General features: G+C 36.9%; 1 protein-coding gene across 7 annotated transcripts in view; it reads left to right on the top strand.

Annotated features, from left to right (window-relative positions):
• The window catches only part of LOC121876673 (hepatoma-derived growth factor-related protein 2-like), a 53,592-nt gene extending 44,802 nt beyond the window's left edge, over positions 1-8,790 (top strand). For all 7 annotated transcript variants that reach the window (XM_042382021.1, XM_042382018.1, XM_042382020.1 and 4 more), the window contains one exon: positions 5,436-8,790. In XM_042382021.1, coding sequence (XP_042237955.1) covers positions 5,436-5,531 — 96 coding nt within the window. In that variant the 3' untranslated portion in view covers positions 5,532-8,790. The remainder of the gene's footprint in view (positions 1-5,435) is intronic.
• Positions 8,791-12,503: the final 3,713 nt, after the last annotated feature.

Genomic DNA, 12,503 nt, shown 5'->3' with positions numbered 1-12,503 from the left:
TGAAGGGGGGGTTTGGCTTAAATAAAGATGGCATTGGTATATCTGGTACTAAATGGGTAGATTCTGCTCTTAAAAATACCCAGCCTTTAAAGGACAGTTGTGGGTGTGTGGAAGGATTGATGATCAGTACAGAACTGTCCAAATGGGTTAAAAAAATTATCCAATTGGTGCTGGATGTCCTATCCAAGGGAATCAGGGCATGGACAGACCTGCCAAAATCAGATTCGTCTATTACAGCAATTGTTTGACAAAAGGGTGAAAGGTAGGAAAAAGAGATACCCTTTAACAGAATCAATTCTAATATGTCTATCCTGGGTGCCAATGAAGTCGGCCCTTGGTGACTTCGACCCAGTGATCTTGGCCCATATAGGGAGTGAGCCGAGGTCAACAATGACATTAACAGTCAAGATTTGAATATGAGGCTGTTTTTTTTTCAGTTAAAGGAAAGATAATCTCTTTTTTTTTCTTTTTTTTTTTTTTTAGAAGTCCCTTAATATACCATTATTGCATTTTCTGTGCTGGCATTCATTACAGAAATCACACTTTACTTTGCACTTGTCGGTTTTGAACTTCTGATTCACAAACGATTCGATTCACAAAATTCGAAGTTTACTTGTTTTAATATCAGGCTGACACCTCATTTCTACCACCACTGTGCTCACAAGCGGAAGTCACCAGCAATGGCTTCGAGCAATACCTGCTACAGTGTAATGCATGGCAGCACAGAAAATGCAATACAGGGATATCAAGAGACTTCTATCAAAAAATGTTTTAAAGGACAAGCAGATCCACCAAACTGGAAATGTTCAAGGTGTGAAGCTGAAATGCACAACACAGCTCAGAACACTGCAACCCTAGATGAACCAGACCCCCTCAACAAATCTTCACTGGTTGATCTGGAACCCAACACAACGACTGCAGTGGACCAAGACACGCATGAAGATTATTAAAGCAACTTCAATTCATGGTGGAGATAAACTTTTTGATTCCAGAGGTTACTCGTATACAGTCAAGAGGAAATGTGTCAAGTCCACTACATGGAGATGTTCTCAACGATCCAAACTGATTAACTGTGCAGCAACTGTTCGTCAGATCGATGATCAGTTCATTCCTGGACCCCAAGACCACATTCATTCATCAGGCAAGCATGGGATCGGATGTTGCTGCTCCATTGCATTGCAAGCAAAATTAACTGCAAATCAACAGCCATTCACCTCAGCTGCAGGCATTGCCACTTGAATTTATCAAGAATGTCTTCCCTCATGACCCTGTAGGGCAATTAAGTCAGTTGAATATGTTGTTCACAATGCAAACTATTACCGCCGTAAGCACCGTCCAAAACATCCAAAGAATCTGGACTTTGAAGTGGGGTCGCAACACATTGCTGAAAATTTCTTACGTGGTGACATACGGGTTGATGACGCACGCCACTTAATTTTCTCAACAGATGACCAACTTCAACTGCTCTCCAGTTTAAAGACATGGTATGCTGATGTCATGTTCCACATATGTAGTTAGAAAACCTTTCAATCAGTTATTCAGTATTCATGTGTTTGTACACTATGAAGAAGCAACAAAACAGCTCCCAGTCATACAATGTAGTGTGTTATGTCTCGTCCCCAGAAAAAAGACTACGTTTCTGTGATTAAAGCCATCATTGATATGCTTCCCAGTGAACCACATGTGGAGAGAATTGTGATGGACTTCGAGAAAGCTCTGTGGCATGCTACAAGTTCTGTGCTTCTGACTTGAAATAAAAGGATGTGCATTCCATTTTACTCAAGTAATCTTCTGGAAAATACAAGAACTTGGATTGCAAACTTCCTAATCATCAGATGAGGGAACTCACAAGCTGCTTCGGAAGTTCATGGCGCTTTGTTTTATTCCGGAAAAGCATATTCTGGAAATATTCGAGGGCTTAATGGCCCGTGTGACCTCAGGACCACTTCTGGAAATTGTGGAGTACTTCAGGAAAACATGGATTAACAGTTCTATCTGGCCACCTAAGTCCTGGAGCATATATAAGCTAAGTGTGAGAACTAACAACGACGTTGTGGGGTGGCATAACCATCTGAAGACGAAAGGGTAGACACAGATGTCCTTTTACATGATGATGAAGCAACTTTAGTAACTACAGGGGACCCTAAAATTCGCGGGGATTAGATTCTCAAAATGGCCACAAATCGCCAAATCCGCGAATAACATTTGCTGGGCACATTATTACTTGTGTACAGTACAAAGAAATGTATATTCCTCTATGTGTTTGCTCTTAGGACAATTATTTCTTTTACCTGTATTGTATATTTATATGTGTGTGTGTGGAGACACATACAAATAAATAATAATGGGAAAATACTCGCAAATAATCAGAAACAAATTTATTAAAAATGTGAGTCTACCCTCAAGTCTGTGCTTTAATAAATAAAGTACGGACTTGGGGGTAGACTCACATTTTTAATAAAAAAAATTGATAATTTGTGAGTATTTTCCCATTATTATTTATTTGTATGTGTTTTGTGTGTGTGTGTCCACACACACATATTTACAATACAGGTAAAGAAATTGTTGTCTTTAGAACAAATGGGTCCCTGTCCCAGCGGCAAAAATGTCGGCAACTTTAAAACTGCCAAGAGACATTCTTGGGTACATCCAGTGTTGTCCACAATTTTTTTTTGTGGGTACAGTACTCGGATTTGTCTCAAGTCTTAGGGAAAACTAAAGCGGTACCAGCGCCAACCCTACAGGCAAGGGACTTCTCCGTATGGGAAGATTATGAAAATGGTGGGCGAAGCGCCCTGCAACTTCTCTGCAATATCCAGACTGTATGGCCCATAGGAGTAAACTGTTTGTTTTTCTGATTTTAAGTCTATATGCTTAAAATAGTTATAATAAAAAAAATCTCAAAAAGCCTGACAGTTAATACCATTGTTGACATCGGCCCATCCTGTGTGAAGCCAAGATTACCGAAATGGGCCGAGATCACCACTGTAACTGGGGCTGAAGTCATCAAGGGCCGACTTCACTTGGTATCCCTCCATCCTTAGTTCAGTTCATCACTCTTATTCCTTTTTCAGACATATCCATACTCAGATATGTGGAACATTTAACTTGTCTTTTCTATTACCATTCAAGCTAACTTTCATTTTTCCTAATATACTTTGTTAATTTATTGATTTATGGGCAGAAAAAAATGCACCCTACTCAGGATTTGACTTAACTTGGACTTCCAGTCCAGGAATGTGGGGACAACAACCCCACCTTCTTGTATTCAGGTAACATTAAGAAAAAAATATATATATGATTAATCACCTTGCATTACAGTAGAAAAAGGTTTGAAAGAAAATTATATATATATATACAGTATATATTTTGTTAGGTGCTCCTGTCACAGTTATGAGGTGAAGCTCATTGTACCACATTTAGTAAATAGTTCTCTTATACTTTTTGATTAGTGTCTGTCGGTCATTCTGATTTTGTTTTTTATACACACAATCACCTGAAAGTCGGGTTTTGAATAAGCTGATATATTATATGATCTTGTTTTGGCTGATATACAGTCAGTTGTGTGTGTAACTGGCACTACTCGCTGGTAATATGGTTGTGTGTGTAAATGACCTCTTAGTGGTTATACCCGTGATTAGTACAAGTGGAATTGATGTTTAGGGTTCAGTTATTAAGGTTTTTGTTAGTTGAGACTATTACTTATGAAAGGTATATCCATCTTCATGTAATAGACACTTTACAAAAAGGTATAATGTTAAGTGAAATAAACTTTCCCATAAACTCCTATATTGTAAACTGAGACAGTCTTGGACAAAATCAATATATATATAACTTAAATAAAGTGGTAACACTTGCTAGAAACAAATAAGAGGTTGCGTGTTGAGGCTTACTAGGAGGGGGAGAGCTAGCAAGTTACTGGGTGATTGGTTAGCCACAGAGTCTCATGCTGTGTTTACTATAGCTTAGACTCTAAGCCTTAGAGGAACAGTGTTGTGAATCTTATAAAAAAAAAATGTTTCCAAACTATGTCATACTGAGTCATGGACTACTATGAGCCTCACCAACCATGTTAAGTGAAGTGAGCAATACAGTACCTCAAGTGGACAATAGAAACAATACTCTAGGACTTTACTGAAGCTGGTTCATTAGGTGTGCCACACTGTTCGCCTTGTACTGTAATGTGTTATTTTGGTGCTTTTATAATATATGCCTTGATTTTTTTCTATGATTTAACTTTTGAAAATGGTTTCTAATGTATATTAAAACTACGATAGCGTGGAAGCTGTCTTCATCTTGCTTCCTATGCCTCATATGTCTGTCTGGTAAACAGCTGTGAGATGGGAAGCTCAGCATAGTCCATTTATTCATCAGTGTAAAATTTTTTTTTATATATTTTGATAGTTGTGTAAATTTCTCCAAGCACTGGAATTTAAGCAAGGTTTATTGCTCTACTAAAATTGATATGTGTACAGATTTAAAAAATAATTAATCTATTTAGGGCCAATGGTGTGATGAGGAGGGAAGGCTGATCATTATATCCAAAATAAATTAACAGATACTTCTTTTGATCTCTCTTCCTGTTTTGTGCCAGAAGTGGGAAGAGATCTTATTGTTTCTGTTCTTTTCAAGTTCTTCAATTTCTTTCTGACCTGTGATGTACATGCAGTATCTTGTTCACATTTTGGAGACAATTTAATGAAACTTTATCGCCAAAAGGCTTTGTGGTCATACATTTATCAGAACTCTGGGTAATGATTGGTCTTTTCCCAGAAATTTGGGGTTAACACTGAAGAACAGTTTGGTTAGGGAGTCTATTGCACCCTCCCAATCTTTAGATGAGAACTGGGTTAACTCTCCTAGGGTTGCAGACTCTCTCTCGCTCTCTTTTTTTCTAACTTTTGATTATGAGGGCCGCCAGTTGTAAGGGTGCATGTTAGAATGGAGGGATTGAACTTATGATCTTATTTTCTTGTGGAGCTCATTGTCAGACAGCTTGGTTATCCTCTCCTCCTCCCTTGGGTTATACATTAGTCAGCTGGTACCAAATTCAAATTAAACCTAGAATCAAAGATGGCAGACAAAAGTGTGTGGTGATTGGGTAGATAGCTCTTTAAGGCCTGCCTCTAGAAAACAACTGTTGCATCACATTTTGGGTATGATGATGTATTGGGGAGGGAAGAGTGATTGTATTATCAAAAGAGGATTGACAGATCAACCCTGATTGACATAATATGGGCAGTGTGTGGGGCTAAAACCTGGCTGTAGGCTCTGCTGGATTGCAGGATTTCAGGGTCAGTCCCTCATTTATTGCCATCAGTTTTGAAAGTTGGGATTTAGAGTATAATGAGTGTGTTGATGGTCATTTGTAGCCAAGGCCACAAAAGTAGAAAAGCATGCAAGTTAACAAGATCCCTCCCCACTTTATCTTTCAGCTGATGGATCTCAAGAAGAGGCAGGAAAAAGGGGAAAGGAGAACACAAGTCCATTATCCAAAAGCTGAACCAGAAAAGATCACCAAATGCTGTTAACGAGATCAACAAATTTGAGCCCTAGTTAGTACTTAATCAAGGCTTCGACTGTACGACGAGATTAATATCTTGGAATTTAAGATATTTTGTGTGTGTGACTAGAGGTGTATTTTTGAAGCTTAGATGATACTTGGAAATGGCTCAAGATAATTAGGCTAAACAGATTCGTAGAGTTGAGACCTGGACATAACTCCAACTTGCGGTCACGTGACTGAATCGGTAACTTTAAGCCTACGGTGTTATGACGACCAGTGTGGCTTTTAGCTAAACCTGATGCGTCAAGTGTGAGTCCTAGACATAAGGTTAATACTTATAAATTCATAAGGTATCATCTTTAATGTAAGCCTAATTCTAGTTCTTTGTATACCTAAATGTGTGACAAGGCTAGTTAAGTGGGCTCTGGACGATGGTGTGTAAGAACGGAAGTCCATGTAACTCGTATCACTGTGTCTCACATGTTGGAGTTTACATGATGATGTTATTGAATGCAAATATGTATTTTAAGATTATGTAGCAAGCAGGAAAAAAAAAAATTATTAGATTTAGGTATATGCAGTGTGCCCAGTATGTATATAGTAAATATATTTTCTCTATATGTGTAGAGCTTTTGACAACTAAGAGCAATCCAGCCTTATTCCAATTAAGAATTTTAAAGCCAGATCAACGGAGGTCAAGTCAGGATTACACTGGGCTCACATTGGAAAGTTGAGTTTCATTTTCATTTATTACATCCCCTTCCTGGAGTATTGAGTTGTTAAGAATGAACACTTTCAGGGTTGATTAGACGATCTTTTTGGGGGAGAGAATATGATGATTATGCAGGAAATTCAAGAGTCAATTAGTCACTTACAATCTTGACTCTCTGTTGAATGAATCTAAAGCTTCTATATTTCAAGAGGCTAAGCACTCGCACATGGCTACGGGACATGATAACATATGGTTTCCTTATTGAAGTAGTTTCTAGGGCAGAAGGCTATGCTTTACAGGAAATGGTTTCTGGTAAAGAGACCGTGTGCTACATAGGGTACAGTCCAACCTCTTCCATTTGTGCTACTAGAGAGGGCCATTTGTACCACTTGAAGCCATTTGCGCCACAGTTGAAGGATATAAATAAAATAGATAACCTCCAGTAATGGTGACTCAGACAAATATAAGATTCAACTACATTTTGAAGTATGTTATCACCGGTAATCATAAACGAGAATAACTTGGTTGTATAAGAAGCAAAGATATGTAAGGTTATGTACACAATGCCTCATTTGCTAGTTATTCATCATAGAATGCCATTGTTTGATCTGTCTACCGATCAAATTTTTTTCTAAGGGGTTTCATACTTATATATCAGGAATCATATCAAGGGTCCAAAGTTGGTACATTACTGCTTTTAGAACCTATTATTACATGTGTGCAAAGGTGTCTATAACTAGTATGCCTGTGGGCCTAATGATCAGGGTCATGTCAATGTTGAAGCTATGAACTTAAACAAAAATTTAGGTCCACTAGGGAGGTAAGTCTTAACACTTGAATTTTTGTTCCTATTTAAGTTCAGAGATTCAGAAATTGGCATGACACATCTCGAGGCTCGCAGACAGATTTTATGTCTGTACACAAACATAAGTTCCAAAAATAAAATTGGGTCAACTTTTTCCATTGGCATGACCAGGTAAATAAGATATTGGCTGATTGTTGATGGGGAAAAAAATTCTTTTAAGTGTAGTTATGTATAAACTACAGAGTTTGGATTGATCTAAATTTCATTACTATGTTTAGATACTTCTTCTCATTTACTGTTGGAGGAGGATGTAAGTGAACAGTAAATTTATTTTAGAAATAAATTAAGAGGAAGGATTTGTAAGCTTTTTCTTGTTAAGACCTGATGTTAAGTTAGATTGTACTGTACTTGAGAATGAAGTTTAGATGAGGTTTCAACTGAACATTTTATAATTCATTAATTTGTTTCTTGGTCCACTTTTATAAAAAAAAATATAGATGACAATGGTTATTTGATTTTCTTTTAAGTATCAAGTAGAAGATAATTTAATTTAAAATTGTGAAAAATTTCAATGGAAAAATTTGATTTTTTTTTTATTCATTAATGTGTCATATATCTCACTATTGTGTAGGCTGAATCAAGAGGTATTATAGAAACTAAAAAAAATTTTTGACCTTTTTAATTTTATTTGGTAACTTTGAAATGCAAAAGTTAGTTAATACACATGAGAGTGTAGCTTCCTGAATACTGTAAATTTATTTTATCCAGCTCTGCAGTGTTTATTGAATTCATATGCAGATGTGGTGGAAGTGAGCTTCACTGCAGAATATCTGTACATCACATTACTTAAATATATATTATCTATTATCTTTACTCTACTCCCTCATTTATGTGGGTTGGGTGATGATGATGATGGATAAAGGGGATACTGGTACTGTACCTTAAAGACAAGAGGGAATTGATAGTAATACAAAACAAGTGTAGAAAGTGATATGAAAGAGACAAGAAAAGAAATACACGCTTCTCACACCCTTAACTCGCATACACGGTATATAAAGTGATATCATAAGCCTCCTTATTCATTCACAATGCTTTATATCAATCTCCTTTTCTGCTACACCTACATTGCATTTCAAATTTTACTATAATGTGATTATACGTTGGCAGTGAAGCTCATTCCTAGAAAGTAGTAAATGAAGGTTTCCACAACAGACAGTGGCTGAGGTTTTTACCGTTGATCTCAGCTCAGAAAAGGACCACATTTATTTTTTTTCAACAAGCAGTGCATCCTTATTTTGATTATTATGAGTCATTTGATTTTTGTCTTTTCTTGGTGATTCTGATATTTGAGTATTTTTTCTTTAGATTGAGGTAAAAGGGGCATTAAAGTATTGATATAGGGTGAATTTCATTGCTCATTTTTATGAATTTTATACTCTTATGTAGGGATGATGACGATCCATTAAGATAGAAATGTCTGTCTGGGTCTGCATAGTATAAATAGTTAAAGACGTTCATTTTGTAGGTGTTTAGTTTATATTTTAAGTAACCATACGCTTATTATGAAAAAATCTGAAATTGATAATGAAGAGCCTCTTAATGGATCTAAACCCCAAAATGAGTCAAATATATCCTACGTTCTGTATCTTGGGCTTAATTCAACTCTACATGAGAAATTACTAGCACTTGACTTGTAAGTACAAAGGTGCATTAAGTAGTGCTAATTATGTAAGAATCACTCAGAATAAAAATCTGAATCACCATAAACTGAGTGTGAAAATCCTTATTTTAATAACCTATTATGTTTTTCACTTGCAAAGTCTTTTGCTGCATCACTACAGGATGGCTAAAATCAAGAACATCATTGACTCATTCATTCATTATATCTAGTCAAAAAGGCCCCCAGGTATATACTGTATCTAGTTTATCCTTGTCACATCACACAACCCAGTACAGTAGTTGGAACCATTTTTGGTTCGGGGGATGTAATATATCCAAGGATTTTTACTCTTATTTCCAAGATGAGGTATTTTAGATATCATCAAAGTGACTATAGTCTCAGCTATACTTAACCACATGTATTTATTGGTGGAAATGTCTGAAGACTGAGTTGCTAACTACTGAAAGATTTGAAGGTAAAAGAGCATGCCTGAGAGCAAAATGTGTTTGTTTCTACCACAAAATATCATTCCTAGAATGAGAAATTCACTTCCCAGGGCATTAAGTGTCACTGCCAGAGACAGAAACATAAACTAAGCTATGTAAAGGACATAACCACTAAAGGATGTTAAAGAGTGACATCTACTGTTCCACAGTATACCTGCTGTAACTGATAACACTCCAGAGAGACTCACTAGTCACTCTCCTGAAATGACCAACACTTGGTATCCACAGGCATTTAAGAAACTACAAAGAGTGGGTAACACAGGTTACAAATGAGATAAACTAGATTTTATTTGACTATGTACATACATCAAGGAAGGACAGAGGCTAAAAGTGGAGCCATCATAACCATGCACACAAGACAGGGTAATGCTGCAGGATGAAAGATGTACTTGAGGCTACCCAATAAGCCAGGTGAATTTTCTCCTATTTGAACTTTACAAAATCAATTTCAGACAGAGCTACACATCCCTTCCAGAACAGAACAAAAATCATGACCATCTAAGGCTGGGCTGTCACTCATGTAACTAGCCTGCAGACTATTTGGCTGATCTAGCAGCACAATAAGGCATAAGCTGCTACTCACCTAGCTAACACCCAAAGTACTCTATATCACAATACATGGAATAAAACTATACCGAGTATCATTTTAAGCATACGAATAAACATACACTTGAAGGAGCAATACTTTTACGAAAAAAATATCAATACCTGTACTGATACATTATACAGTACAGTATACTGTATAATGTGATAATACAACAGCAAAAAAAAGATGCATTGAGGTCAATTGGTTATTACTGTACTGTACAAATATCAGGAAATGTAATGAATTATCAGAGAATTCTGAACATCTTAAGAAATTCATGTTATGGGTTTGGAAGTATGAAATGCATAAAGGTTGCATGGCCATGCACAGGCCAACCGGCCTATTGCAGACTCCTTATTTTCTTATGGTCTTATGTTCATGCCACTGTACAAGTTGTGGACTCACCAACAACGTGTCAACTCTGATGAATATATTATTTAATTGTAACGCACGCACAGTGATATCCCCGTTAGCCGGAACAATTGGTGCAGAGCACTTCTGGAATGAGACATTTCTGTGTAACAAGACAATTCTCTCAAGCTGGAAAAAGTCCCTCATCCCGGAATTTTCTGGGTAACGGAAAATTTTCTCGGAAGTTCCAGAAATTGCCCTCTTAAAGTATTTAAATATTATATCTGGCCCGCCATAGCAAATGAGTTTGACACCCCTGATCTAATGCTTGGGTTGTGATAGAATAGTCAAAATCTGTCTAGATCAAATTGCTGAATTACTAATCACATAGTTCTGCCATGAGCTTCCTAAGAAAGTTACTGTACCCACTTTATGGAAGTGACTAATGAGGAAACTTTCCCTTCTGTCACAGTGTGTCATCCTTGACAGGAAAACCAAGGATCTGAGGCTATAATCACACCATGAGATGGGGCGTTATTCAGTGGAAGCCTTGTATCACTGTTTTCCCCTGTAACCCCTGCTGTCTTGCCCAACCAGAACAAGAAGTCACCATGTTATGTACTAAGAACAATGTGAATATAGAGTAAAAACTATCAACATCTCTTAGTACCTTTTCAGTGAAAGCACCAGGTGATGATCTTAAGTGTGGATTCCAGAAGTATGTACAGAGGAAGGCACATCTCAGAGTAAAGAAAATGGTGCCAAGGTCTCAAAACATTACTAAGAGGTATGATAACCCCCCCATGCCATAACCAAAGCTTAATACGATGTGGAAAAAATTATCCCCATTGTCACAGACTATGTCAAGAATCAGGAAGTACACTCAACAGGATGCAATTCCTATGGTGTCATGAAATCAAATGACCCTAGGTTGCCAACTACCACACTCTACTGTAGTTGAACATTGGAAGAATGTGAGACAGTGACAAAATTCTCAAGTCTGTATGAAAAGGACTCCAAAATCTCTAATCATCTAAACCAGAAAGAAGTTGGAATGTGGAATCCATGAATTACCCAAGTGAAATTGGAAATAATGACAATGTCACGGTCCGGAAATTGCACTAAGCAAAAAGGGTCAGGCACAATGGAGCTTCTAATTACCAATCAGAAGATTATTCATAAGTGTAACACTATTAATTGTCTTCTTTTTTTTCTTCAAATGCTATTGCTTTGTTCTCACCAGCATTTACCTTCAACTTTCTTCTACAAACTAGATTGAGGCATTCTACCATTTCCTTTATCTCTACCTCAGACATGGTACAGTAATACTACAGCAGCGACAACATAAAAGGGTTAATATTGACGACTGACCTGCGGACAAGTTATTTGTTTTACTGTTTACTTTCTTACTTTAATTTCAACATTGAGTTCTGATATGATAATCATTTCTTGTACAAATGCTTTATTTGGTAGATAATTAGGCACCTAGGAGCGCTACTTTGTCTTCTTGGCGGTAATGTGGCAGTGATGTCTCATCCCAGGATGTAAACAGCCAATCATAGATGTATTTCAAAACACTGCTGCATGGTCTTGATCAACGCTGATACTCAGTGAATGCTTAAGAACCGTTTGGTATGGATAGCTGATCTCACGTCCACAAAAAATGTAAATTTACGCCATGTCATCGTAAGTTCTTTCTGTTAGGTCAGTTTGTTTGGTTAGGTTGGTGAGGTCTTGTAACAACACTTCTGCTGCTTCTTTTTCATATCAACTAAGATTGGGATACATTTAATTTAGTAATAATTTTTTAACACATTTGCACAAACTACGACAGTGTCCATTATAAAACAGTGAAATTGCGGCATTTTTATAATTGTTTTCTATGAAAAATCGGCTGCAGGTCAGTCATCAATAATTACCCATAAAAGAAATGTAATAGCTTTCACTCTGGATTATCAAGGCCAGAACTTGTCACAGGACCTCTTATTTATCTAATACTGTACTGTGCATACTTTCTCTTAAGTCTATAAATACAGCATATACTTTCTACTCTTATAAGCTCCTCTCCTTCACTTGTCTTTGTCCAAATATTTAATCAGTACTGTACACCCTCTATCTGTCTTTAAACCTCTCTCTTCCTTACCTACAAGTACTGTCATTATCTGCTGCTTTTTACATGAGCAGTCAATAACCTCTATTTACCATACTGAGGATAAATTCACCTAAATTTCTTAAAACCATTCTTACTTTCCTTGCTATTATACAAAACGAAAATACCAGTGTCCCTTCAATACTCTGTTACTCTTCTGTTTTTCCTGGCAACCATAAGTATTTTCCTCGTCCATTCAATTTTCCATGACAGATGAAGGGTATCCAC

Source organism: Homarus americanus, unplaced genomic scaffold (assembly GCF_018991925.1).
Source record: "Homarus americanus isolate GMGI-L3 unplaced genomic scaffold, GMGI_Hamer_2.0 scaffold28, whole genome shotgun sequence".
Taxonomy (NCBI): Eukaryota; Metazoa; Arthropoda; class Malacostraca; order Decapoda; family Nephropidae; genus Homarus; species Homarus americanus.
The sequence above is the reverse complement of the archived record's forward strand: the minus strand, read 5'-3'. Positions and strand labels throughout refer to the sequence as shown.